At 47.7% G+C, this 27454-nt stretch overlaps 1 protein-coding gene across 14 annotated transcripts in view; it reads left to right on the top strand.

Annotated features, from left to right (window-relative positions):
- The window catches only part of LOC126547062 (uncharacterized), a 273332-nt gene that overhangs the window by 190570 nt on the left and 55308 nt on the right, over positions 1 to 27454 (top strand). For 12 of the 14 annotated variants that reach the window (XM_050194897.1, XM_050194899.3, XM_055062716.1 and 9 more), the window contains 2 exons: positions 6911 to 6970; positions 7285 to 7341. The exons of 1 other annotated variant lie outside the window; for it this stretch is intronic. In XM_050194897.1, coding sequence (XP_050050854.1) covers positions 6911 to 6970; positions 7285 to 7341 — 117 coding nt within the window. The remainder of the gene's footprint in view (positions 1 to 6910; positions 6971 to 7284; positions 7342 to 27454) is intronic. One more of the 14 variants, XM_050194901.3, reaches the window with a different exon arrangement.

Genomic DNA, 27454 nt, shown 5'->3' with positions numbered 1-27454 from the left:
GCCGAGCAACTTCTTCGCATTCCAAATGCCACACACTGTAGTTAACAGCAGATCCCTGTTGCGTGCCAGCGCCGACTTCTTCGTGTCACGTTCGATAGCATGGACGATGTCTAATTTTTCTTCTATGCTGAGCACCCGGCGTCTTTTTTATCCGAGCTTCGGCATGATGCGAGTCTTTGCTTGCAAGACGCCACAACACTCTCTGGCACGGCGCCGAAATGATGTTGATGTTGATGTGGCTTCATGCGCAAACGCACAGGGCACTTTGAGGCCGTTGTTCCGATCTCTGAGGCTTGTACTGCCGGGTCACCCGATGGAGACGACGCACTGCCGTGTTTGCACGACGAAAAGTGGAAACAGTACATGTTAACCAACACGTATGCAATAAGCTGGTACGGTTTATGCGGATACAAAACACATTATGTTCAATGTCCGCTGAGTCGGGGATTAGACTTTACTACTTTTAAAACGAAACTACTGTTTAAGCGGGTACGGTTTGACGAAGTTTTACTGTATATGCATAATGGGACAACCAGGAATTCTCAGGGATTTTGAGTAGGCTGGAAATACTCAGGGAAAAATCTGGTAATTTGTGCTTCTATTAGGGGAAATTCGCTGTAATTTTATTGAAAGGGAACGATAGTCATGGTACATAAAGGAATCGTGACGAATGGTTTTTGACGCCATGTCGTCGGCTGGAGGAGTTGCCAGTATACAATCAATGACTACAGATTTTCCGGACGCCCGATAATTGACCACTTGCAGAAGTGCAACTGCGCATGTGCCTAAACCCGCCGGGGCAGCACTTTGTGAGCGCCGTTTCCATAGTTGGAAAGCAAACTGCGCAGCTCGGGCGTGACATGCCGGCCAACTGCGTCGCTTTCGGCTGCACGAGCTATTATTATGGAAATGGAAATAGTAGTTTCTTCAGATTTCCACCTGCGAAGGTTAATGTTGAGGGAAGTTTGTGGACGGCAGCAGTAAAGCGGCTGAACCCGGATGGCACGCCATGACAGCTAACAGTGCATTCTAGGATCTGTGATCTGTGCAGGTGACTTCCATTCTCTTGTCATCTCCTGCCAGTTGTGCAATGCTGAGCAAAAGGCCAGCGACGAGCTGGCAGGTCTCGCTGAGGCTGCAAAATATAAAGAAAGCAGTTTTTCTTCGTGCTCGTCACTGTGCCAATCTGAGCATGTGCGAGTACTATTGAGTGCGATGTGAAAAACGGCGCATACGGCCAGTCTATGTACTTCGTGTCATTTGTGAGTCTGCGCTCGTCTTCTTTCGTACATGTCAGTGAAGTTGCGCTCTCTTCCACCATGACTTCGAACCAATTCGCACAACTGTCTGCCTTGATAAGTATTCGCTAGTGAGCGGGAGCACACTGGCCTGTGGACGCACGCGTTGCCCATATTTAAGCTAATATAACGTATAATAAAATACATTGCCGTATGATTTGAGGCCTCAGTACTCGCAAAAACGCACTGAATAACCTACGGTGTACATATAGCGCATATGAAATGTGGGATATAGTTTGGTACACTACAAGCATGCAATACCACAGTTTAGCGAAACAGCATGAGACAAATACCAAATTTGCAAGCTAGCACATGTACATCTGCTGTTCCATGCAACTAAGAGTTCGGGGAATGCGACAGGCATAACGTACTCACCCAGCCACACATTCACAGTGCGCTCCGGCAATGTTGCCAATGGCTTTCGTGAACCATGCTGTAACCACGTAGATGCCCGACTTCATGGATGGCATGCACGTAGCTTGTACGAGGCCGAGTGCAGGGTTCGCAGTGTTTACATTGTTTTATGTTCTTAACTTTCTTTTATAGCCCATCTCTGGTGTGCCTGACAAACGGACAAAGTGTTGACATGCAGATAACCCCACACATTGTCACTCGTTATCCGGCACTCTGAGAAGTCAGTTGTCCATCCCATTTGCAAAAACGGCAAGGGAATTAAGTCCTCTTCAGTCATATTTAAGGCAGGTCATATGCAACTACCAAAGAATGTCGACGCTTTCCCAGAACATGAAAGAAGCTCTGCAAACACAATGTTGCCACTCGATGCCGCTGTACCAAAGCAAGGCTGGAGCACGGATGTTTTCTAACCAAGCAGCGAGGCACAAGCTTCTTGTTTTTCGCGCTAGGTGGCGCTCTCTCTTCTGCAAATGGTCTATTCGGATGGCTTCGCAGCACCACCACCACGTAACCCCTAGGGTCAGTGTATAAGAAGTCAGAAATTTCGGACGTTAAGAACCCTTCGCCGTCCAATTTTACGGACTGTTTGCAGTGACTGTAGGTCTGAAACCGCTATAATCAAAGCCACCACTGCTGCCATTTTAATTAGCTCGCCGCCTCGAACCAGCGTTCTCGCACATAGATCCGTTGGCAGCCATAGCCACCACCGCGGCAACGCTGGGCCTAGCTGCTTCGACGTTCACTATTAAGCTTCTTGCAGTTGGGTGCCGTGTTTTTCATTGAAAGAATTCACCGCTGTCAGCAATGCCACCGATTCCGCCTCTGTGGTTCTCACGATTGGTTTCGAAACTCGAAAAGCACAATGCGTTGCATAATGCCAGTTCCCGAAAGTCAGCTTTGCCTCTGTACAGAACTGTTACGCTGCGAAGCATACACAAAAGTATTTGCGGTGAAGCATAGCAAGCGTGGGAAGGGCCGATTTTCACTGGACACAGTATGTATTCCTTAATTATACATGCGTGCACTCCGCATCTCCTGTCACAGTGCGAGCTCCGATATGCCTAATAAGTACAGTCAAACCTCGATATATCGAACACGGATATATCGAATTATTGCGTATATCGAACAATTTCTATATCACATGGAAAATCGCATGCATTTTTAATTCTTTATTTCGAACGGGGCCGGATGTAAAATGGATATATCGAACTCCGCCGCCCCAGACCAAGTGCGCTCTGTTGACAGGAGGCGAGCTTTCCCGCAACACTCTCGAAGATAGCGGCGGCGCGATCGGCGTTCCAGACTGCTGCATACGACAGCTGCCCACATCGGTTGCGCCGAGGGCGCCATTTGAACGTAGCGGCGTACACACGCGGCGGCTTGGAGCCAGCGCGGCCGCCTCGATCACGCGCGCACCTATGCGCGCACGGCGGGGCAAGCCGCCTCGATCACGCGCGCACGGCGAGGCTTGCCCCCGCCGTGCACGCGTGATCGAGGCGGCCGTGGAGCCAGTTGGAGCGCTTTGTCCGTGCTGAGCCACACATCATGTGCATTGCGGACTTCGTCGGCGGTGACGGCAGCACCGAAACAGTGGCGGAGTTAACAGACGTGGAGATCGCGGCAGAAGTGACTGCTGAGCGGCCAAACGAAGACGCTGCCGAGGCTGATCCAGCAAGCGCTGATGTTGCCCCGCTCCCGACTGCAACTGAGGCTGTAGCTGCTTTGGCTGTTGTACGCCGCTACTGCGGCGCAATAGAAGGCACTGGACTGTCTCTTGTGGACCGTTCGGACTATGTTGAGGACGCCGTGGTCAAGCACGCGGTTGCTAATATGAAGCAGGCTACGCTGCTTCAGTACTTTCAGCGAACTAAATAAATACTTTGTTTGAAGCTTCATGTGAGTATCTATTGCGCCACGATTGGTTCATTGATTGATTTGCGCTAGTTTCTGACGCGTTTTCTGCGTGATTTTATATATCGAATTCTGGCTATATCGAACTATTTTGCGATCACCGCGCTGTTCGATATATCGAGGTTCGACTGTATACTGGTAGGCCTTCGGAGCTTTTTCGGATGTGCTTGTGGCGATTTGAGCCCTTAAGGGCAGTAAAAGATATGCATTCATTTTTTCGAGCTGCCCGATTTTTGGACGTTTCGCGGCTCCTAGGGAGTCCAAAAAATCGGGCGTTGACTGTACAACTGTCCAAGAGGATGCTTCAAATGGTCTGTGTGGTGAACGCATAGTGGAAGGAGGAGGAGTGGAAGAACAGAAAGCACCTATGCGTTGATGAATGAACGGTAAAGGAAGTGTGCCGCCGCTTCTTTGAAGGAACTTGAGCTCAAAAAACAGTGTTGGCATACGCGGAGATGCAGATGTCCCTCATCCAAACCAAAATAAACTCTTTAAAGCGGTGAAACGCAACACTGAGTCATCGTGCACGGTCTGAGAGTATGTCAGGACAGTTGAGGTTGACTTACCAGCTGTTGTAAGAGAATCTCACTTGTGGCAAAGTTCGGGCCTCTTACCAATGAGCTTGCTATCATTTGATAGAAATAGCTTATATGTGAAAACATTTGATTCTGTATGCATCTCCTTTTTATTCGTATTTGAAAATGTTTGACTCTATTTGCAATCGGTATTACCATTTTTTTAAGGTATTATTATTCACTATGCATTTTACTAACCCATCCCTTCTGTTTTCTTTTGGAATAAAATAAACACTACTCCTTACTATTCAAACTGGATTTAGTTGTTTTTTATTTATTGAGAGGGACAGCATCAGGCGACATGGTGTCAAGCATATCTTGACATAAAACAAAGTTCTGTGTCACTTGGGAAATGTTGCAAAGGCACTCAGGGAAAACCTGGAAAACTCAGGGAATTTGAAAATGTCAACTTGGTAGACACCCTGAAGGCGTATGAGCAGAGAGATACACATATTTACATTGTCAAACATATACATTCCACATCACGCCGACTGCCTTGTAATTCTATGTGTATCTTCGACTGTTCACATTCCAGGGGGTTCCACTTAATTTTTTTGCGTGTTGCCCGGCGCAGCATAACCAAAGTGTTAACTTGCAGTGGAGAGGGGACAACCGCATGTGCATGCATAATTAATGCACGAGTGGTGGATCCTCTGGTTTTGGGTCCCCTTGAGTCACCTTCCATCCCTACTGGTCGGGTGTTTACCAGGGCATCCCATACTGCTTGCTATCCCCCTTTTAGTATAGGCTTAGGCATTCCTGGCCTACATAAAACACCTCCTTTCTACGTATGGGGAATGCCGAAAGTGGACAGGCTCATAGGACGTTTTCCACCAGTGTGCCTGTTATTATCGCAGACAATGGGTCGTTTGTCATTGTACTCTGTATGCCAACTATCAACTGCGCACACAGTAGCCTTAAACTGTGCATTCTCGCCCTGTATTGAAAAAGAAAGTTTCTGGCTTCACACGGAAATTTTCGACTTACCTGCCATATAATGCTACCCATGAAAAAATATTTTGAAAACGTAGTCTCAAAGACGAAGCCTAAGCAGTACATAGTTATACAGAAGCTTGGCACAGTAAAGATCATGTATTTTATCGTAATTTGTTTTACAGAAAAGGACTTGCTATGCAGTCAAACCTCGGTATAACCAAGTTGTGTTTGTGGCAAAAAACTTCGTTAATTGACGAATTTGGTTATAATTCGAGGTGTTAGTCTCACAAATAAAAATAGTTTCTCAAATTGTTTGGATAGTATCTTGTTATTAAGTGCTTTTAAACAATTCATAAGAAGGTTGGGTCATAATAGCACAGTTGTGAGTGCTGCTGCATGCAGAGCAGATTGTGCCAGGAGCAATGCATCAGCGCAGCTCATGGCAACCGAGATTAGCATGTGTTGTGTTGCATGGCACTGTAAATCTTGTACACCATGGCTGACCACGCCTAGTGCTTGCAGCCATCATTAGGTGGCACCTACAATTTAAAAACGAGTATAAAAATATTTGAATATTCATCCCGAGAAAAAAATGTCGCAGTTTCTCCAGAAGGGTGTAGCATTGATGGCAGTAGCAGCTTACATGAAGTATGATTCCTAGTCTTATCAGTGTCATGCACGCTCAGGCAAACAGGTCTCAGAAACTTGAGATTGCGTGACTGCACCAGAGGCGCGGGAACACAGTGTGCATTAAAAAACCAACAGTCTCGGCTTTACCTTTACACTTGTCCAAAGTTACCTCCAAGATATGGCTCGGGGCCTGCGTATATACACCTATGCACAACCGCAGCAAGGGTAGAGGAGGAGATGTGTGCACAAAGTGGAGAGGGCAGATAGAGGTGCGCATCTTCTGCCATTCGCACATGCTTAATCAGGTTACCGCATGGTCACCACCTCTCCACTTCCCTTACGCTAAATGAATCATCAGCCCTTCATGTTTCTCTGAGTGCTGCGAGTTGCTGCGCACCCCACGGCCTCCGCAAGTTGTTTACCAACGCAGCAAATGGTGCAGTGGTGTTTGCTGCATACCACGGCCTGACACATGCGCTTTGACGGCATTTTCCTGTGAAAGCTTTTCATGCGGAAGGATGCTTGGAAATAACTTTTGCCTCTGGCAACATTTTTGATTTTTATTAGAGTTACCAGCCATACAGGCTCCAAGTACATGCTTGCAATGGACGAGAACTTCGTTAAATCAAAACTTTGTCACCAAATTACTTTATTAAATCGCAATAAAAAATACATGGTTTTCCATATAACTAAGATAGGGAAGTGAAAATAGTTCGCTATATCCAGGTTCGTTACATTGAGGTTTTTCTCCCTTAGTATAAAAATAGTAATACGAGTGAGAGTGTGATGTTTGCTGGCACACTTGCACACACACATAGCCACCACATGCACAGAACACACAAAAGTGATTCTGCTGTCCTACATCGTTTGCAAGGAAAATCTTGCTTACTTATAATGTATCTTCCTTTCTTTTTATCTGGCTAGAATCTTCGTTCTCTCTCTCTCTGTCTTTGTTATGATGTACATCAAAGAATTAAATGACGTGAGCATTCATGGATAATGGAATTGAAATTGAGTGCAAATCCAGTAGAAGTTCATTTGCTTGTGTTGCATGAGTATTATATGGCTAAAAAGTACTGTATTTTAACTGGAAGAGAGGCAGGGGGTGTGGCTTTTCATTAGCCATTTGTGGTTGCTCTTGTGCAGCAAGCAGAAAAAGTCACGGAGTGGTAGCTTCTCTGCAAGCTCCTCACGATCTCGCAGTCGGTGAGTTAGTCTTCTTTTTTCATCCCGCATGTTTTCTGCTTTTTAGTGTCAGCTGGGCATTATATCTAACATTGTTGAGTACATACACTTCAGTTGTTATTGACTGCAGCTAATGGCTGCAGATGTGAAATCCAGACATAGTTGCATGTAGTTGGCTGCGAGACATTTATTGCACCTTTGTATGTTTTCTTCCGTTTTATTTTGAACACATGTAAAAATGTACGTTGTTTGGTTGAATGAAACTAGTTGTTGTAACTGTGGTACAGATTTGTGAGCTCTATGATAAATGGCTTTTTTTTTCCTTTTCTTTTTAGGCATACAATATTTTCTAAGGGAGGGACACTTGAAACAAAGAAACGTTTCATGGTCACGTAAGCTACAGCAAATTTTGGGTATATTGCGCTGGTTGATGCACATGTTAACAGGCTTGGTATACATGGTTAGTTTGTTAGTATTAAAGGTAACAATAAAAAGCCAAGCTGGGTGCAAAGGGAAAGGCAGCTACTCTAGAACCTCATTGATATGGCCGCGTTTCGTAGGATTTCCCGGCGCCAACACTTGCGATAGAGAACGCAGAAAATTACTAATACAGTTATGCTTCTTTTTTAGTGGTTAATACGTATCTGGAAAACATGATTTTTTGCCGCCAACGCTCGGTAAATTGCCAAACTGTGATCGTTTGATGCCTCTTTTGGCTGCTAGATCCGATGTGAACAAGAAAAGGCACGAGGCACATGTGATTGAGAGCAGTAAGTGCCCACCATGGCAGCTTCCCCACAGTACTTACCTGCCCGTGTCGCGTGAAAATGCCAGTACACGCTCGAATTCCTTTTCCAGTATACCACCAAATCTCGCAGGTCGTCACACATTGCATTCACAGCTATTGCCACCAACCATATTGCGATAAGCTTATTCACCTGTCTGTTACACAGTGCTATAGGTCGGCCAGTGTGTGAGAATACTCACCCGCCATAATTTTTCCAGGCCCTGCTCTCACTCACGTTCACGCTCACCTCCACTCACACTCACTGGCACTCACTCACACTTGCACTCACCTCCGCTCACACTCACTCACACTCGCTGGCACTCGCTCGCACTCACCTCTGTTCACTCACTCACACTCATCTCCACTCACACTCGCTGGCCCTCACTCGCACTCACCTCCGCTCACACTCACAGTCACCTCCACTCACACGCGCTGGCCCTCATTCGCACTCATCTCCACTCACACTCGCTGGCCCTCACTCGCACTCGCACTCACCTCCGCTCGCCCTCACTCACAGTCACCTCCACTTACACGCGCTGGCCCCCACTTGCACTCATCTCCACTCACACTCGCTGGCTCGCACTCGCACTCACCTCCACTCACCCTCACCTCCGCTCGCCCTCATTCACAGTAACCTTCACTCACACGCGCTGGCCCCCACTTGCACTCATCGCCACTCATACTCGCTGGCCCTCACTCGCACTCACCTCTGCTAGCACTAACTGGCACTCACTGGCACTCACGTCCACTCACACTCATTGACATTCACTCGCACTCATCTCCACTCACAGTCTCTGGCATTCACTCACACTCACGCCTTTGAAATGAATGGGAGTGTACGTGAGTGAGTGTGCTGCTCTCTGCTACTCACAATTGGTGTATATTCATAACGAAGCTTCCAATTTAACATCTGTTACATCTGGAGTGTGCCAAGGCAGGGTTTTAGACCTAGTTTTGTTTTTAATATACATAAATGATTTGCCTTCCCGATTTCATGGTAACATCTGTCTATTCGCTGACAATTGTTTTTCGTACCGCGAAATTGATTGCAGTGATGATCACAATATACAAAATTCTACCTTTTCTTGGTGTTGGGAGTGAAACATCAGTAATGCTAACAGTAAGCAGAAAGAAACAGATATCTGATTTTACTAGCATTACTAATGACACACCTATCAATTGTGTATTTCAGGCTAAATATTTAGGTGTCATTTTAACGCGCGCTATCCGACGGGAAACCCATGTTAACAACATAAACTCAAGTGGAAATCAATGTACATGCTGAACACTAAAGCGACTCTTTTTTAGAAGACGACTTCGTCTCACGATCGCAGATACAGATCTGCTGGCCTACAAAATGCTTGTTCGACCAGTGCTGGAGTACGCCAGTATTGTTTGATGTACGTACACAAAAGAACTCGTAAGAGGCGGTGCAGAGCAAGGCCATCAGGTTCATTTATAATAAATACAAGATAACGGATTCATCGATTGAATTATTAAAAAGAGCTGGTTTATTACCACGGCAAAGTAGGGCAAAACTAGTACCACTAAAGTTTTTGTTTCAATTTATTCACGGTGAAAAAAACCATTGACACATCCTTAAGAAGTTCTTCGAATCGTTCTAGGTTAACACGCCACAAGCACTCTCGGACACCAAATGAATACACCTTTAATTCGAATTGCTTTAAATAATAATATTTCCTTAAAACAATTAGGGAATGGAATGAACTTAGTCCTTCCGTTACTAACGCTTTATATTTAAATAACTTCATCACTTCGAGCGGCCGCCAACTTCAACAGCGTTCGCTCGGAGCTTGCCCCTCGTTGTTCATCGAAGAGGGAATGGCAGGTAGACAAGACGACTTAAAAGAAACTGGTTTAATACATCGCTACGGGCGAGCGAACATCGAGCAACAGAGCACCATAGTGTATGCCAGCAACTACAAAAGTTGGAAACAGAGTTTTTATCTACAGAGCAGCACGCTCTCTCTCTATATCTCGTACGGGGTTGTCTTCACAGCACTAGAGTCTGGAACAAACAATTCCAATGCGTCTTTATGCTTTGAAAGACTCACTGGCATTATTTGTGTACTCGCGCGTGGCGTGCCGTCCATTCGGTGTGTATTTTAATGAAAATAAAAAGCTATCTTGCGGCGTAGCACACACGCATAAAAAAGAATGCGCCGCGTACACAGGCAAAAATTTTAAAAAATAAAAAAATAACTGCGCATGTGACGTGGAGGGGTAAGCGGGTAGCGAGCCGGAGAAATCTGTATAATAATTAAAAAAACTGCTTTGGAAAGGAGGTGCTGCGTGGCTGCTGTCCCTGTTGCCACGACGACATAAACAACCATGTGTGCCGCTACTTTCATAAAATATTGCCCGCCCGTAAGGGCCGTAACTGAAGGGCGTCTTGGCGCTAGCGTCGAAAAGAGCGCCTGCATTAATTCTAGCAATGGCAGCCATGTGGAGATTCACACGGCGGTCTGGAACACGAGCACGGTTAAGAGTCATAGAGTTTCTTACAATATGCTAGAGGGAACTCTGGCGCTGCAGTCGTTGACCAACAGTGGAATTGGTGGGAAGTACATGGAATTGTCTGATCTTCACGCTCATGCATTGAGACGTTCTTTTGGATTTGTTTACTGCGCTTTATATGCCGTCATTTTCATAAATTTCAAAGCAATCTATACTCTTTGAAGTGCAGAAGACGCTGAAAACATGCTCAATCAGCACTAATTGCAACGATTGAGCTTGTCGAGGTGCCCAAATCGAAACACGCTAAGCGTCTCAAGGCACTGGCACGCTCGCAATAAATTCATAAGGACGTTTCACATCGCCTATAGATGCATGCATCCATGGCTTCACAATCACAAATGCTTTGAGGCTTGTAGCCAGGAACTTGATCACAAACTCCTTTGAGGCTTGTAGCTAAGTTGGAAATAAAGAGAAAAAATAAAGCATCCGTGGCTTAATGGTATCAGTATCACGCTTCTGTGCTAGAGGTTGTGTGTTCGAATCGTGCCATCGGGCAATTTTAATAATGTTCATTTTATTATTTATTACGCAATACATTGTTAAAATGACAAGCTTACAAAGTCACAAAGCCGTTTGAAGCCAGAATGACTAAGTTTAGGCAAATCCATGTACTTCCCATAATTCTCATGCTGGTACACTCCTATTGCAGCTCCCTTATACACTAGCTCCAGAGTTCCCTCTAGTAATTATTGTATGAAACTCTATGGTTAGAGTGACCTATACTCGCGGACAACCTTTCGTGGCAATGAAGGGAAAGCTACAGGCGCGTGGCTGCTGCACGTGTCACGGTGCCAAGTAGCCCGCCAGCATTTGACAGTGCTTTTGGTTGTTCGAAACAGATGCTGAATCGACGTAGCTTCACGTACGACGGTTTCGCGTTTGTCCAGACGTAGAATGGAAAAGCTGGAAAATAAGTAAACTTTCACATTCAGTGGTGTGTTTTATCTTATTTAACTGTTGCTAATAAGGTGTTTATGTTTTCTATTCCGCAGCTTAAATTAACGTGGATGAAAACAGGGGACTCTTTTCAGAAGCGCTCTCACTTGTGCGGACATTGCCTCGATAGCTTTCCCTTCATTGCCACACAAAGTTGTCCGCGAGTATAGAACCCTCCACGCCTCGAATACTGGGAGAGTGTCCAAAGCTCCGGCTCCCGCATGAGGCTTTTGTGGGGAACAGCCGCGCCGAGCCACTGCTGTGCCGGACCTGTTTAGGACCCATGGGCTTTTTGCGCTCGGGAAGCAAGCGGACGGCTAGGGGCGTCTGCTTCGCGCTGTAGTTTTCTTGCATTCAGCTTCTACGCAAGAAACTTGGAGGCTGTTCAACTTCAATGGTGCGGTATGGCATGGAACTTGCCCATCTTTAAGCGTTGTCTTAGTGCTGGGGCAGCAAGATAATGCTAAAATCATCCGTCGAACAGCATCGACGCAGCCTAGTTCTGGTGCTAGAGTTCGGAAACGGTTATGTGGGAGCTGTACATGCATAGAAATGCACAAAATGAAGTCACACGCACAAGGAGAGAACGAAAACAAAGCTATTCGTATGGATAGGCGGGTAAAAGGGTGATGCGTGCAATAATCAAGAGTAATGAAAAAAACTAAATTGCTCGCGCAGTCAACTGCAGTACTTAGGTACAGTGAAAGCTGTGCTCACCACTACGAGCTTTCCAGTCATGGTTGCCAGTGGTTTATAGCCATATCCAAATGTCTTCATTCGACAATTTGTTAGCCTCGACTAGTACTTTATTATCCGAAGAACACCAAAAGAGAGCTTAAGGGAAACGAAATAAAGAGTAGAGACGGCCGTAGTACCATAATCATGTTAGCTTATTTCGCTTCAGGGATACCGTGCAGCAACTAGCTTCGCCGTGCTTAGACGAAGCTTTTGTTAAATGCAGACATTAGAAATAAAAGCAATGCCAGGTAAACTTTATTTCACAAACTTTTACACAAAAGGTGTCCCACAGAAAGAGACCTTACAGTTATTCAGATAAAATTAAGTTAAAGCAGATACCAGCATTTTTCCTGTATAAATTAACTGCCGAATCAAAAATACGGCAAGCAATGTACGAAGGTAAAAGTGTTATTTCAATCACTATAGAAAATTGTTCAGTCATGCTCTATGTAAATAATAAATATAGTCAACAAATACAGAGATCTATGTTCCGTGCCTGACAAAAATATAACATGAGACAACAAATATTCATTATAAACAGGTACAGACTGGACGTTTCGGAGTATGCAGGGGTCAGTCATGCATCAGCCTTGTGTCTTTTCGCAGGGATCACTGTACATCAATACAAAATATTGATCCGAGGTGCTGGGATTGCTTGACCATAAAAAGTGCAATGGATGAGAACACTTTAAACAGATTCAAATAACTCAGTCCCACTTACAGCAGCTTAATTAAGATATTTTGAAGATTCACGGCGGTTAGCATTCAAGCATTTGAAAGACTGCAAAAGAATGGATACCAGTGGTTATATAGAAAGCAATCATTTAAGTGGCAAGTGAGCGCACGCGAATGGGGCACCCGGCCGCAACTTCCCACTTTTTCCTGATGAGTTCAATAACATACATCCATCACGCTTTCGTGAAGCTCCCAACTACTGAAACAGCCTGTGAAAAGGTTTTCCATATCTCCGATAAATCTAAAGAGATGGCCAGACGGGTACAACAAGCCTCCCTTGTCCCGCAGCTGAATGTGTGTAATCAGCTGCGCTCAGCCGACCAACGTATTGTAGCGAAGTGACGCAGCCGTTAGATACTTGACACATCAGCTCACCAGGGAGACGAAGATGAATGGGGATGAGCTCTGGCAGCGGTAAGTCCAAATCCGTAGGTACGACGACGAGAGTAGCATTTGAACAACTAGGTTTATTCACTTGGCCTTTGCCGTAAGTTTAAACTGTACAAAATATCTACAAACAAAACGGTGTCATACCCGTCGTCGTCGGCCTGCCTGACCGGCCTGGTCTCTCCTGGTGATGTTGCGCCGTCCACCGCTGTCTACTTGCTCACTCCCAAAACTACCCCAAACTATTCCTTAAATCAGTTTCCCCAGCATCCAAGGGACCCGCGGACCGGCGGGAGGCGCAGGCTTCTCCACCAATGGGTTACTTCGTTACTCCGACCAATCAGGCAAGCCGACATCATCCAATAAGCGGCAGAGTTCAAGGGGTCAAGAAATGGTCGCGTCAACACTCCTTGCACAAAAGCACTCTGACCATAACTAATCGGCTTTTGACAGCCGAGCCTGGAACGAGGACGCGTCAGGTGCACGTGTGATGTCAGGCGCGGCGGCCGGGCGGCAGTACATGCCCGGCGCCGCCGCGATTATTCAGGGTACAAAGGTTGGCCCCCGCGTCGAGGAGCCCACAAAATTCCCGGAAAGCAAGCAAAGAGGCCCGCGCTATACTCTTTTCGCGCCACCTCCCCCCTACGAAAAAGAGTGTCCCACTCGTTAAAAAGCATTACTACAAAACCAAATTAACAATTTAAACACGTACATTTAGGGATTCATATAAAAAACTCAAGTATCCGTAAGGAAGATTTAACATCACATAAAACAAAACAAACAAGTTTTAACAAAATGGAAACAAAATGCACAAGACAAGAAACATAAAAGTTCATTCGCGCTCGCTACACAATAAAATTAACAATCAAGATTAGTCGCTTGCGCTGTGATACACATCAGTGTCCGTGTCGTAAGCAGTGATAGTTCTCGGATCGGCCTCATTGTGGAATGTATTCCAGTCGGAGTAAAGTTCAGTCCCATCGTCCGAGTCTTCTACTACGCGCACTCTTTCACAAGTCTCTGTTTCGCACACACGATCACACGGGGCATGCCTCCGGTCACCACGCGAACTACATTGGGGCACAACGCGAGGAACACAACACATTTTCTTGTGCTTCTGACATTCGGTAGCAGACTCGTCGTCTGCGTCGTCATCGGAGCACTGTCTGACATGGCACTGTTTTAACCGCGCAACATTAAAAACGTCGCGTTTTTTGCCGGTTTGGTCGGCTAGAATCTGAGCAGGGTCCGTTTTGTGGGCCGCTTTCTTGGCGTCCTGGGTTCCGCGTTGCATTCCTTGGCCTACCTGAAGTAGAGGCTCATTTTTGGAGCTTACAAAGGGGGCGACACTGGCTGGCTTTCTGTGGGCGAGCGGCTGTTTCTGGCAGTCAGAGCAGGATAGGACGTACTTGCTGACGTGGCAAAACATCTTTGGCCAGAAATAACGGCGGCGAACTTTCCCCCAGGTGCGCCTGACGTCGAGGTGGCCCGCCGAGCTATCGACATGACAGTGCCATAACACCTCCGACCTCAAACACCCTGGGACAACAAGTGCCGTGCGACTGTCTTGAAAGCCTTTCGCTCTTCTATACAACACACCGCCGATCAAGCGAATTCTCCGTGCCGTTCTTTTCGTTTTTCTGGCAACGGGCGCACTCGGCTGCTCGAGGTGCTGTATTACTTCTCGCATCCATGAGTCCTCTCTCTGCCTTTCGCCGATGTCCACATGATCCAGCACGAGCAACGGTAAGGGATTTTCGTCGCTTGCTGGCGCGGAATCATGCGGAAGTCGGGAAAGCGTGCGGGAGTTGTTTTGCTCAAAGTTAGAGCGCTGCTCCTTCCACTGGGGTCCGTTTTCCTGGAGCCATTGCCGGCACTGGGGCGCAAAGTGGCCGATGCGGTCGCATAGCTGGCAGCGTGGTTGCTCGTCGTCGTCACGGGTATTTCTCGCTGGCCAGGGCACTGGAGGACGACGTACACCTTCTTCAATAGCTTTCAGGCGGTCAAATAATGAGGCTATAGAGTCCGCGATCGCCCTCAAGTCCCTGTCGCGGTCGGTGGCCTCTAGCGGGCAGTGACGCTCTGCCGCAGCGCAGGTGGCGAGACATGTTGGAGGCTGCTGCACTGTTGCTCCAGCGGGTGTCACTCCGGCGGCAGCTGCCGAGGCGAATGGGTAGCACGACTGCTGGCCGGCAGAGAAATAGGTGCCGGTCGCTTCTGGTTGCGACGCACGTACCATCACAAAAGCTGCCCAATCAATTCGGCGTAAAATTTCGAGGAAAGCAGAGCAGCTGTTCGGGTTTGCAATAAGAATTTTTTCCAGCACGTCCGGACGCAATCCGCGCACGAGGTGCCGCATCCGCTCCTCTTCCGTCATAGATGGATTGGCTCTGGCGCACAGCTGCACAATGTCATAGTAATAATCTTCGGGAGATTCTGATGGCAGCTGCGTTCGGTTTTGGAGCCGCAAATATGCGATCTCAACTGAGTGGTGACTTGTGAAAGACGTTTTTAAGAGCGTCGTCCACTCTTTCCATGTATTAGGGGCACCCGTTAAAATTTGCATGGTGTGCCACTTTTTTGCATTGCCCTCTAATGCCAAATATAAAAATTTTACTTTCGTCCCTTCATCCCAGTTGTTGAGGGAGGCTACGTATTCGTAGCAAAGCAGCAACTCGGATATTGACTCTTCTGGTGTGCCTTTAAATACTGGCGGTCCGATGAAAGGTTCCGCTTGAGGGGTGGACATGGTAGCGAGCACAGTAGGGGGTTCGGTCATAGTCGAGCTGTTAGAGCTAGGTTCTTCGGGTTTGATGCCACGGCCCATGATATTAGAGCGTGGACTTCGGTACCCAGCACACTCCACCACTTTGTAGCGAAGTGACGCAGCCGTTAGATACTTGACGCATCAGCTCACCAGGGAGACGAAGATGAATGGGGATGAGCTCTGGCAGGGGTAAGTCCAAATCCGCAGGTACGACGACGAGAGTAGCATTTGAACAACTAGGTTTATTCACTTGGCCTTTGCCGTAGGTTTAAACTGTACAAAATATCTACAAACAAAACGGTGTCATACCCGTCGTCGTCGGCCTGCCTGACCGGCCTGGTCTCTCCTGGTGATGTTGCGCCGTCCACTGCTGTCTACTTGCTCACTCCCAAAACTACCCCAAACTATTCCTTAAATCAGTTTCCCCAGCATCCAAGGGACCCGCGGACCGGCGGGAGGCGCAGGCTTCTCCACCAATGGGTTACTTCGTTACTCCGACCAATCAGGCAAGCAGACATCATCCAATAAGCGGCAGAGTTCAAGGGGTCAAGAAATGGTCGCGTCAACACTCCTTACACAAAAGCACTCTGACCATAACTAATCGGCTTTTGACAGCCGAGCGTGGGACGAGGACGCGTCAGGTGCACGTGTGACGTCAGGCGCGGCGGCCGGGCGGCAGTACATGCCCGGCGCCGCCGCAATTATTCGGGGTACAAAGGTTGGCCCCCGCGTCGAGGAGCCCACAAAATTCCCGGAAAGCAAGCAAAGAGGCCCGCGCTATACTCTTTTCGCGACAGTGTTCTTTCTTGGTTAGTAGAATATTGCTTTGTTTTCAGAGCAAACTTCCTAGTCACATAGCCGCAAATGTAAAAAATGAGCCTTTCATCACTTTTTTGAGACATGCGTTCGGTGTGATCCGGTTCTGCACCGGACAGGTTGCCTTCTTCTATCAGTCTTTCGGTCAAGCCACATTTATCTGGCTTTGCAGCACCTGCATCATCTTTGTCAAGGAGTGCAGTGAGTACACTTGGCTCAGAATTCATGCAATGGTGCAACACCTAGCAGTGCGGCAGAGGCGTGTAACAACGGAATGAGCAAAGTGAGAAAGTAAAGAAACATCGGGAGCGGTGCTGCAATGTGGAGATGACATTACACCGTATGATAGATAGCTCAATATGAGAAGCAAAAAGGGTTACGAGACTAGAGGTGATGTAATGCGGAGACGACATTACTAAGATTACGTTGTATAACTAGAAAGCTGCAGGGGCTTTACCTTACGTATGATAGGTCAATGAGAAGAGAGAAAGGAGTGAGGTATGGAGGCGATATGACGCTGAGACATCCGGTGAACCCGCCAGAAGCATTGACTCTTACATCTGCATCACCTGCATTTTTCCGGCTCCTCCTCCTTTTAGGAAATTTTCCATTTATACACAATTTCTTTTTCTAGATTGAAATGAACATATAGCTATTACTGGCCCAGCCGTTTACACATTTGTTATGGGGAAGTTTAGCTGTTACAACAGCCTTGTTACATAATCCGTGGGTCCTCTCTTAAATGATCAACATGTAACTTGTCTCATGCTATCATATGCAAATGGCCCGCCAGTGGGATAATTGCAAGCGTAATTTATTGCCTAGCGTAGGATTGTTATGTAAACTAGCCAGCATTTATCGCACACGACGATGTTTCTGTGTTTGCATTAGATACCACCCTTGATACACTACAAATATTTCTATTAAATTTAAATATCAGTATGCTATTGCCTTTAATGACAGTAAAACATGAAAAGTAAACGTCCTTATAATTTTCATTATGTTATTACAACTATGTATTAACTGATCAGCAAGTGTAGTTGCTATGTACGAACCGGCAAGCATATGGAATAAATTCCTAAATTTGCTTTCATGTTAAGGAAACAGGAGAGCGCGGGAGGCAGTCTTGTAAAAGCAAATCCAACACATGAACTAAGAGAAAGTAAATGAAAGGCACAAAGTGTTAGCATGAGCAAGCCATTTATGTCTGCTTCGTTCTCCTGGTAGTGCACATCATCTCGTGCTTATTCTATTTTGCAGCTCGTTTACGTTTGTCATGCCACACTTAACTAAATTACAACACCTCTGCTTACAATGAAGTGCATACTGAATGTGTGCCTGAAACAGCCCCGTAATTTCGCACCATTGCAGTGACAAACCTGCATGCAGACAATTAAATAGACAAAATCCCCGTATTTACAGCACACAAACTCGTTCTGTGTGTGGCGAGTCGCTGTATTATTATCTTGCGTTTACGTAGTATATTGATACATGCATATTGCGTGTTTCTTGCGGACGATGCACGCGGGCGCCCCGATGAAGACGAACGCACTTTGGCTCCCGAGCTGTCGGCTGAACTGGCCAGCGCTGCAGTTATCCTTTGTGAATATACTTTGTAAATAGTCTCCAGTTCTTAATCCTTCGTTCACGTAACATCTTGGTCGAGGGTGCCATTCCCCATCCTCACCACGGAGCTCCACAGTGGCCACACCGTCCTGCTTTCCGCCATGGCTCCCGGTGACGACAGTTTGTCTGCTTTTACTCCTGCTGCCCCGACAACCATGTACGTTACGGTTACCAATACCCACGATCCTGGCATATTCTCCAGCCAAGATAATGTCGATGTTGCATACTGGCTCAGCCTGTGTGAACGAGAAGACAGGGGGTTAACCGAGGGGCCCGATTTTTATTAGTCATATCATAAGAAGCCAACAAACACTGACACCGAGGACAGCATACGGGAAATTACTTGTGCTTAATAAATGAAGTAAACAATAAATTAATGAAAAGGAAAGTGGATGAAAAAAACAACTTGCTGCAGGTGGGTAATGATCCCACAACCTTTGCATTTCGCGTGCGATGCTCTACCCATTGAGCCACCGCGGTGCTGTTTCCCCATACACTTTCTTGGATATTTATGTTTCCTAGTAGACCCCTGGGAGTGTTAGCCAACGCCACCACTCGCAGACCTTGGCAGCGGATGTGGAACATCCTTTCTGTTGCAGGCGTCACGAGAACATGATCCGTTTGGGTGAAGGCAACTGGTCAATAAACGCACACAGTAACACGATAAACAATAAACCCCCACCTGCGGCAAGTTGTTTTTTCATCCACTTTCATTTCTGTTAATTTATCGTTTCTTTATTTCATTTATTAAGCACAAGTAATTTCCCCTATGTTGTCCTCGGTGTCAGTGTTTGTTGGCTTCTTATGATCAGCCTGTATGAGTGTGTTAGCCGAAACAACCGCTAGGACCCTACCATTATGCTAGCGAATGTCCTTTTCTACTTGGGCGGAACTCCTCGTTTCTGGTTCCAGACACACAAGGATGAGATCTCTAGCTGGGATACTTTCAAGAAGCTCAGCAACCTCTTTGGAAATCCCACCGGTCGACAGCTGAATTAAAAAAGAGCTTGCTACCCGAGTTCAGTGTTCTACTTAATCGTATGTCTCATACATACAAGACATGCTCACTCTTTGCCGGAAAGTTGACGAGAAAATGGCTGCGGTTGACAAAGACGGCCACGTACTCAAAGGGATCGCAAGCTACGCGTTCAACTTGCTGGTCTTCAACAATGTGTCCACCATCGACATCATTATCAAGGAATGCCGCCGTTTTGAGCTCACCAAAAGCCACCGCGTCATTCCACGGTTCTCCCGGCTCCTTAATACGGCTGTGACGCAGTCTTGTGTGTACCTTACCGCTTCACCACCCTTAAATGAGTACGTCACACGTATTGTTCGCCGCGAGCTCGAGGCTACAAATTCTGCGCCATTCCATCCACTCCCACTTGACCCCACCAACCAACCCCAGTGATCTGATTGAGGCAGTTGTGTCTGAATTCGCATACCTAAGTTTTCCTGCTGCCTGCTCCGTCTCCTGACCTGATGCCCGACCGGTGCCGACAGCTACGCCTCACAGCGATCTGTATTCCCCTCCCAGATAACACAACCCTGCCGAGTGGAGAACTCCGGACGACAAGCCCATTTGCATCCGTTGCCTCCGCATTGGCCACGTTGCTCGCCACTGCCGCACCTCCTGGCCGTCACCGTATTAGAGCTCCTTTTCCCCATCTCCTCGCCCATATGCCAACCCACGCCATTACTCGCCTCACCGTATGCCTCCTGCCTCTGACATATTCATCGATGACAGTCCTGCTCGCTCGCCGTCACCTCAGTGCCATCGGTCCCCATCGCCCCAGCTATGCCACTATTCGTCGCCGACCAATTATGGACCCTCCCGGACAGAAAACTAGACCATGCAGCTCCTGGGGGTAGTGTTACATTATCTTCGTCGTATCGAAATCCTCCATTGATGCTCCCAACGAACCAGAACTTGCTTGATGTTGACTGTATCCCTTTGACGGCGTTCATAGTTACTGGAGCCCAGGTGTCCATAATGAGTTGTAACCTCCGTTGTCGACTGAGGAAGGTTCTCACACCTGCTACTACGCACCTTGAGTGCTTATCAGCTGTTAATGTCTTCTGCGAGGCTGGGCTTCAACTAAATTCATCGAAGTGGCACTTTGTTCGTCAGAAGATTACAGTGCTGGGCCACCTCGTTGACGCTTACTGTATTCAGCCGGACCCGGAGAAAATTCGTGCTGTCACGTTTTTTCCTGTACCTCAGTCTGTCAAAGACGTTCGAAGTTTTGTAGGACTCTGCTCCTACTTCCGACGCTTCGTTAAAGACTTCACACCGATTGCCCGACCACTTACTGAACTTCTGAAGAAGGACGTGCCATTTACATGGGGCCCCGCTCAAACTGCTGCATTTGCCCACCTCACCAACATTCTCATCACGCCACCTATACTCGCCCACTTTCACCCGTCCTCTCCTACAGAGGTGTGTACCGATGCCAGTGGTCACGGTACCAGAGCTGTCTTAGCCCAGCGCCAACAAGGTCAAGCTCGTGTTATCGCCTACGTTAGCCGCCTCCTCACAGCAGCGGAGCGCAACTATTCGATTACAGAGCGTGAATGCCTGGCTCTTGTCTTGGCGATTTCCAAATTCCTCCCGTACTTGTATGGCACACACTTCTCTGTCATCACTGACCACCATGTGCTCTGCTGGCTTTCCTCTCAAGGATCCTACCGGCTGGCTTGGTCGCTGGGCTCTGTGGCTGCTAGAATATTCCTATGCAGTAGTGTACAAGTCAGGCCAATTACATCAAGACTCAGACTGTTTATCCCGCCGTCCAGTGGACAAACCACGCGCCGACCCTGACCCCCATGCCGACGCTTGCGTTTTCTCCGTCTCCATACCTGCCAACCCACCCGATTCACCCGGGAGACTCCCGATTTCTGACTGAACTTTCTGATTGTTCGATCACTGTTTTATATCTCCTGAAAAGTTGTCTCTGTTCACGCAATAATGGTTTTTGCGAAACCGGCACTGCAGCATCTACAGCCACATCGTAATCGTCAGCATCACCAACAACGGCCGCACTAGCACCATCAGTATCATCGACTAAGCAGCCGAATACGGTGCCCAGTAAGCCGACCAAAGCCAGAGCCAATGTAGCTCTTGCATTTCATGCATGCCTTCTTTCATGGTGCATCTTGTTACTGCTGCTTGTGTGTATGATTAGTGTTGGCTAGGGCGTCTGTGTGTGGCACACCATGTAAAGTTAGAATCCTCGTGTGCTTGATGCCATGGCGCTATCGGAGCCCAAGAAAAGGTATTTGCAAAAGTTTTTGTGATCTTATACGTCTGAATTTCCGTGCTTTTTGACATCAAGAAAAGGAGAACATCTTGCATTTTGACAACGTGTGGATGCGATGTCAGTGTATCTCACAGTGGCAAAGGTGACTTGAAACTGCATGTTTCCCCAGCGAAGCATCAAAGCTATGTTCGCACCGCTGAGCAGCAAGACAACATGGTGAACTTTCTCCGAAACAACTGCGATGACAGTGTCATATGTGTGGAGTGCCTGGTTACGGGATTTCTCGTCGAACACGACCCACCCCATAGTGTTAGCGACCATGTTGGGCCTCTTCTATGGAAAATATTTTCGAAATGCGACGAGGCGAGGCGTTATGAATGTGCACGCAACTCTGAAGAATTTGGAGGTGGCCAATTTGAAATTTATTCCACAGGCATCTCTCTTGAGTCTTCGTTTCTTTATTCAGAGTTTCCCTCAGCTGCTTCCCCGAGATACCAATGAATCTGCTGAAGACGCTTTAGATGCTCTCGAAGCTGAGTTTGCCACGCTACAGGCTTACAGTCTTCAAGAGGACATTCTGAATGAAGAAAGGTGGGACGTGCAGTGGTCTATGGTTGGAAAAATGAAAACTGATGGAAAACATGTTTCCCCAAGTTGATAAAGTGATGCTCGATTTACTCGTGATAACGCATAGCAAGACAGAGTGTGAGAGGATATTTAGCACGGCGCGAAACACTAGGACTGAATTCTGCTCGTCAATGTGGAACACAACCCTCCAACACCTGCTGCTAGTGAAGGGCCGTCTGTCTGGACCATGTTTTGAGCAAAGCTACTCCAACAAATTTTTGAAGTGAGCAAAGTCTGCTACTGCAAGGTTCCTGCAAAAAGACTCATCGAACATTGCCTGAAAGTTTGAACCCCCCACCCCATTTGCGCGAATAATGTCTCCCGATTTTTGATCTCGCCAGGTTGGCAGGTATGCGTCTCTCAGCTGCTACACGTTGCCGAGGAGCAACGCCGTGATGCCACCTTGCGTGCCATCATTGATGACTCGGAATCTTCGCCTTCTGATTTGTCCCTTCACCTGTTTGTTCTCCGAGATGGTGTATTATACCACCACAATGTACGCCCCGACGGTCCTGCCCTACTCCTCATCATTCCTAAGCACCTCCGGTCAACTGTTCTCCAAGAACTTAACGATTTACTGACGGCAGGTCACCTTGGCATCTCCTACACCTACGACCGGATTCGCCAGCGCTTCAATTGGCCAGGCCTTGTCCGCTTCTTCCGGAAATACGTTGCGGCATGTGAGAAATGCCAGCGCCGAGAAACACCATCAACGCTCCCTGCCAGGTGCCTTCAACCTGTCATATGTAAGAGGCATGCGGCGCAAAAAGAAAGAAAGAGGACGATGTGTGCGGATCCGTCCAAACGACACAAGCCCTCGAGGCATGTGACCCGAGCTGTGATCAGGAGAGAAGTGGCACTGATCTGGCATTATCGGCATGGCTCTGGGCCAAGAAGGTTGGAGCGTCAACATCGGACTGGCGACGGGAGCCATGGAGGTTTGGTCAAGCCCGTGATGCTGGCAATCCAGGGTGGGGCCGTCGACCTCGGCGACGTTCGAGCGAGGCTCCTTGGACCTGCTGCAGCCTCTCATGGCAGTGCCTGGCACTCCAGCAAAGATATCCCTTCAGAGGCAGACCAGCACGTACAATAGTCCCCAGGGCGTCTCGTCGGCACTCGAAGAAGTAGCGGCGGAACCCGGCGTAAGGCCTAGGCAGTGAGGCTGGAGTGCTACCGACGGAGTTCAGGACCCCGGCATGAAAGACAGACAGGTTGACTGGCCGGCACCAAGGCAGCAACTTCTACAGCGTCCGTGATGAGGGAGATGCGACAGGCATCGGAGTTGGAGGATACGTACGACGTCAAAAGGCTGTAAGAACGATCCTTCTGTTAGTGTGCAGCCATAGGCTCCGGTTGCCGGACTTTCTCTTAGAAACTGCTAAGGACTGACGCAGCCGGTGATTGGGACCTGTTTAGTAACTATAAAGTCGGTATCCTAAGTGTTAATACCTTATCGTGTTTTGGTTTACATGAGCTTTACTTTGACTTTGGTTTGGTTTAATTAAAATCTGTTTGCTGTGTTGCCCTGCATCTCCCGACTCCATCTCTCCCAACATCCGCACGGCACAGAGATCAGTGACACGCGACGCAAAGTGTCGCGACACAACCGCACAACATTCCTTCGGAGCCGTTCTTTCTCGTTGGCTTGGACTTACTTGGCCCTTTCCCTCTGTCCCTCGTCTGGTGACAAGTGGGTCGCTGTGGCGACAGATAACACCACACGCCATGCCATTACCAAAGCGCTTCCACTAAGCTGCACCACAGATGTCACCGATTTTCTTTTACGCGGCGATTCTGCAGCATAGTGCTCCACACCAACTGGTCACTGACCGTGGTCGGACATCTCTTTCTAAAGTCATCGCCGACATCCTGCAGTCCTACTCGACCAAGCGTAAGCTGACTACGTCTTACCATCCACAGACTAATGGTCTCGCGGAGCACCCTAACAGACATGCTTGCAAAGTATGTCTCGTCCGACCATACTGATTGGGACCTTGCCCTACCCTATGTTACTTTTGCATATAATTCTTCGCGTCACGACACTGCCGGTTATTTCCCATTCTTTCTGTTGTTCAGCCAAGAACACACATTGACAGTGGACTCATCCCTTCCATCCGCTGCAGCAGAGACCAGCGAGTATGCACTTGACGCAATCACCAGGGCAGCCCCAGCACGTGAAATGGCCCGCACTCGCCTCCTAACCTCCCAAGAGAAGCAGCGGCGTTTGTACGATTGCCAACACAGAGATGTCCACTTTTCGCCTGGATCTCTGGTACTCCTGTGGTCCCCGACTCGGCACGTCGGCCTGTCAGAAAAAGTCCTGTCTCGGTACACAGGCTCATATCGAGTGCTGCGTGCCGTGACTCCAGTTACATACAAAATTGCCCCAGTCAGTACCGCTGCCTCACCTGCCCCGAATTACACCGACGTTCTGCATGTCGCATGCCTCAAACAATATTACTCTCCTGTTATCACCGATATTTAAACGCCCTGGGACAGTGCTTCTGTTGCCTGGGATATTGATACATGCATATTGCATGTTTCTTGTGGACGATGCGCGCGGGCGCCCCGACGAAGATTACGAAACCGCTCTGGCTCTCGAGCTGTCAGCTGAACTGGCTAGTGCTGCAGTTATCCTTTGTGAATATACTTTGTAAATAGTCTCCAGTTCTTATTCCTTTGCTCGCATAACATTATAGGAGCTAAATTATCTCAATGTTGGCTAATAGCAACCAAAATATCAAGTGCATAGTAGATGCCTGCCACTTTGGCGCAGCTTCCACAGCGGAGAAAGCCCATGGGTCCTGCAAAGCAGCGCGGCGGCGTGGCAGTTCTCCAGAAGAGCTTCACCCTCCCACTATTCTAGGTCACCCTAGCACGGTTTGGTCCAATGAGGAATGCAGGCGCAAGATCGGACCATAAGTGGACATAACCATCTCATGCATGCACCTGCAAGCACCTGGCACCAACTTGTAGCGTAGGCAGATGGGGAGAAGGGGTGAGCATCCAAAGGAAGAGTAGGCATCGCTAGTACACACACGCACGCACACGGCTCGCATGACTTCCATTGGTTGTGTCTCAACGACTCGTCGGCGCCTCCCTAAAGCCGAGGAGCATTCCGCTTCCCAGTCCTTTAGGGCCGTCTGCAAAGGTCTTCCTATGCCTGATTTTGAATGCCTCTGCGCTTTGTGCTTACACTAAGAGTTGCACTTTTTGTTTAGTTGTTCATTTATTGCATGAGCCATGACAATTAATTAGCTGAGCTAGTGTACGCTTAGCATACAAGCGAGTAGTCACTCGTGTATTTGAGACAATAGAAAGAGTTGTTTTCCATGCATTACACTAAAAAACAATGTTAGGTAACAATAAACTACGTAAGCAATGAACTTAGGCGCGCCGTAACAATTGGGTTTGTCTTCTCAAGCACTCAAATGCATCGCGTTAACACTAATGTACATTGGAAAGTGAAAGTCGCCTGCTGAGAAAAGAGAAACGGGCGTGACATGTAAATATGCACGCCAGTATAAAAATTTTCGCTATAACAGTGAATTTTCAACAGGAGAGCTTTTCTCGTAGTGACATGGCTGATTTGAATCCACACAGAATGAGTAAGTGTTGCTTAAAGACCAATTCAGCCTTCTCACTAACATGCCTCCCAACTGGCAGCCATTCCACTTCCATCACAAGAACACATTGTTTCGCTCATTCATATCAACTGATACTTCAGGCATTAAAACACATTTCGACTAAAACACAAGTGGAGTCTCGCTTTCTACCACCTGGAAACGATCACATATTCACAGAACAAATGCACGTGCATATCACGGTAATGTGAACTGTAGCGCACGAGCGATGATTTTGACATGAGATGTCGACTTCTTCCACTTTAACTTCTGACAGTTCAAATGACGATATATCCTTGAATAAGACAGATTGTTGCTTTTTCAATGCGATAGCGTTTAGAAGCTGGTTTCGCAGAAAATCTGGTATCGGCATTGTCGGGGTCTGTTGGCCGTGAGTGAAAATTTTCGATAAAGGCAATAATAACTAGACGATAACCTAAGAATAAAATTGCGGGCCAGGCTTTCGACCCCAGGAACTATGGGTCGCGAGACCAGCACATTAACTCATTCAGCCACTGTCGGTCGACAATGCACACGCTCTTAACCCTTTCGCTGTCACGGACGTACCGGTACGTCATCGCGCTCCCCCCCCCCCCCCCCCCACCGTGTCACTGACGTACCGGTACGTTCTCTATCGTGCGTTCAAAATTTCGCGCCTGAGCGCAAAGCTGGCGCTCCTGGATTGGCCACGCCATCTGTTGACTCTTTCTACAAGTTCGTATATTCACCCCGACCTGTGTTAACCCATGTATTGAAGAGTACGGTGCGACTGCCACTCCCCACTTTCTCTTTGCTGAGTGGCGCGGTGGCTCCGCGTTCGCTGGATCATGCGTCGCGCGCGTGTGGTTATGGGTTAAAGGGTTGTTCTGCCATCTCCGCTGGTTTGAAGGTTTTTATTTTTCTTCTGTTGGTGTGTGTGCTACGGCGCGTCAAGTTCAGGTGCACGTGCCGTTGCCTCTCTAAAAAGGGTGACTTGATTGCTGCTTTCGTTCTCTCGCCGCACCCTCGCTTCCGACTTGCAGCAGTAAACGTAAAGCCTTTCGAACTTTGTTTAGCCTTTTTCCATCTCCCTCTGTCTTCTTGATCACGCAACGTCCCATTTCTCCGTTGTGCGGGCGACTGAAAGCGCATCCTCCCTGCGCGCGGGACCTTCGTCGGCTGCTCATTGGAGCGGTGGCTCAATTCCGATTCAGAATACGAGCCGAGCTCGGATTCGGACTCGGACAGAGTTGCATGCGAGGAAGAGGGTTCCGCATCGTCAGATTCGGATGTTGAATGGATTTTATAGTCAGGCTGATGATGATGATGATGTTTACTAACAGCAGCTGCAGAACACTGAAATGTGCATATTGCATTGACTATGTTATTTGTATACCAATCATAATCAAAAATAAATTGCTATGTTCATTCCCTGTTATGCTCGTTCCCTGAAACCAAGCCGACACTGGGGGTGCGTCACGGCCAGAAAGGTCCGACAGCGAAAGGGTTAAATGGGGTTTTATATGAAGAAGAAGAGTTCGGATGCGGCACATGCGTGTGCCTTCGATGCTACGTCCACTTCCTCTTTGATAGGGTCCCGCAAACAACAGCCTCGAATGATTTCCGATGTGAACGTAGCACATTTATGCTATCGCATTCCTCTTTTAAAGGGGACTTTAATTGTTG

The sequence above is a fragment of the Dermacentor andersoni genome, chromosome 1 (genome assembly GCF_023375885.2).
Source record: "Dermacentor andersoni chromosome 1, qqDerAnde1_hic_scaffold, whole genome shotgun sequence".
NCBI lineage: Eukaryota > Metazoa > Arthropoda > Arachnida > Ixodida > Ixodidae > Dermacentor > Dermacentor andersoni.
The sequence above is the reverse complement of the archived record's forward strand: the minus strand, read 5'-3'. Positions and strand labels throughout refer to the sequence as shown.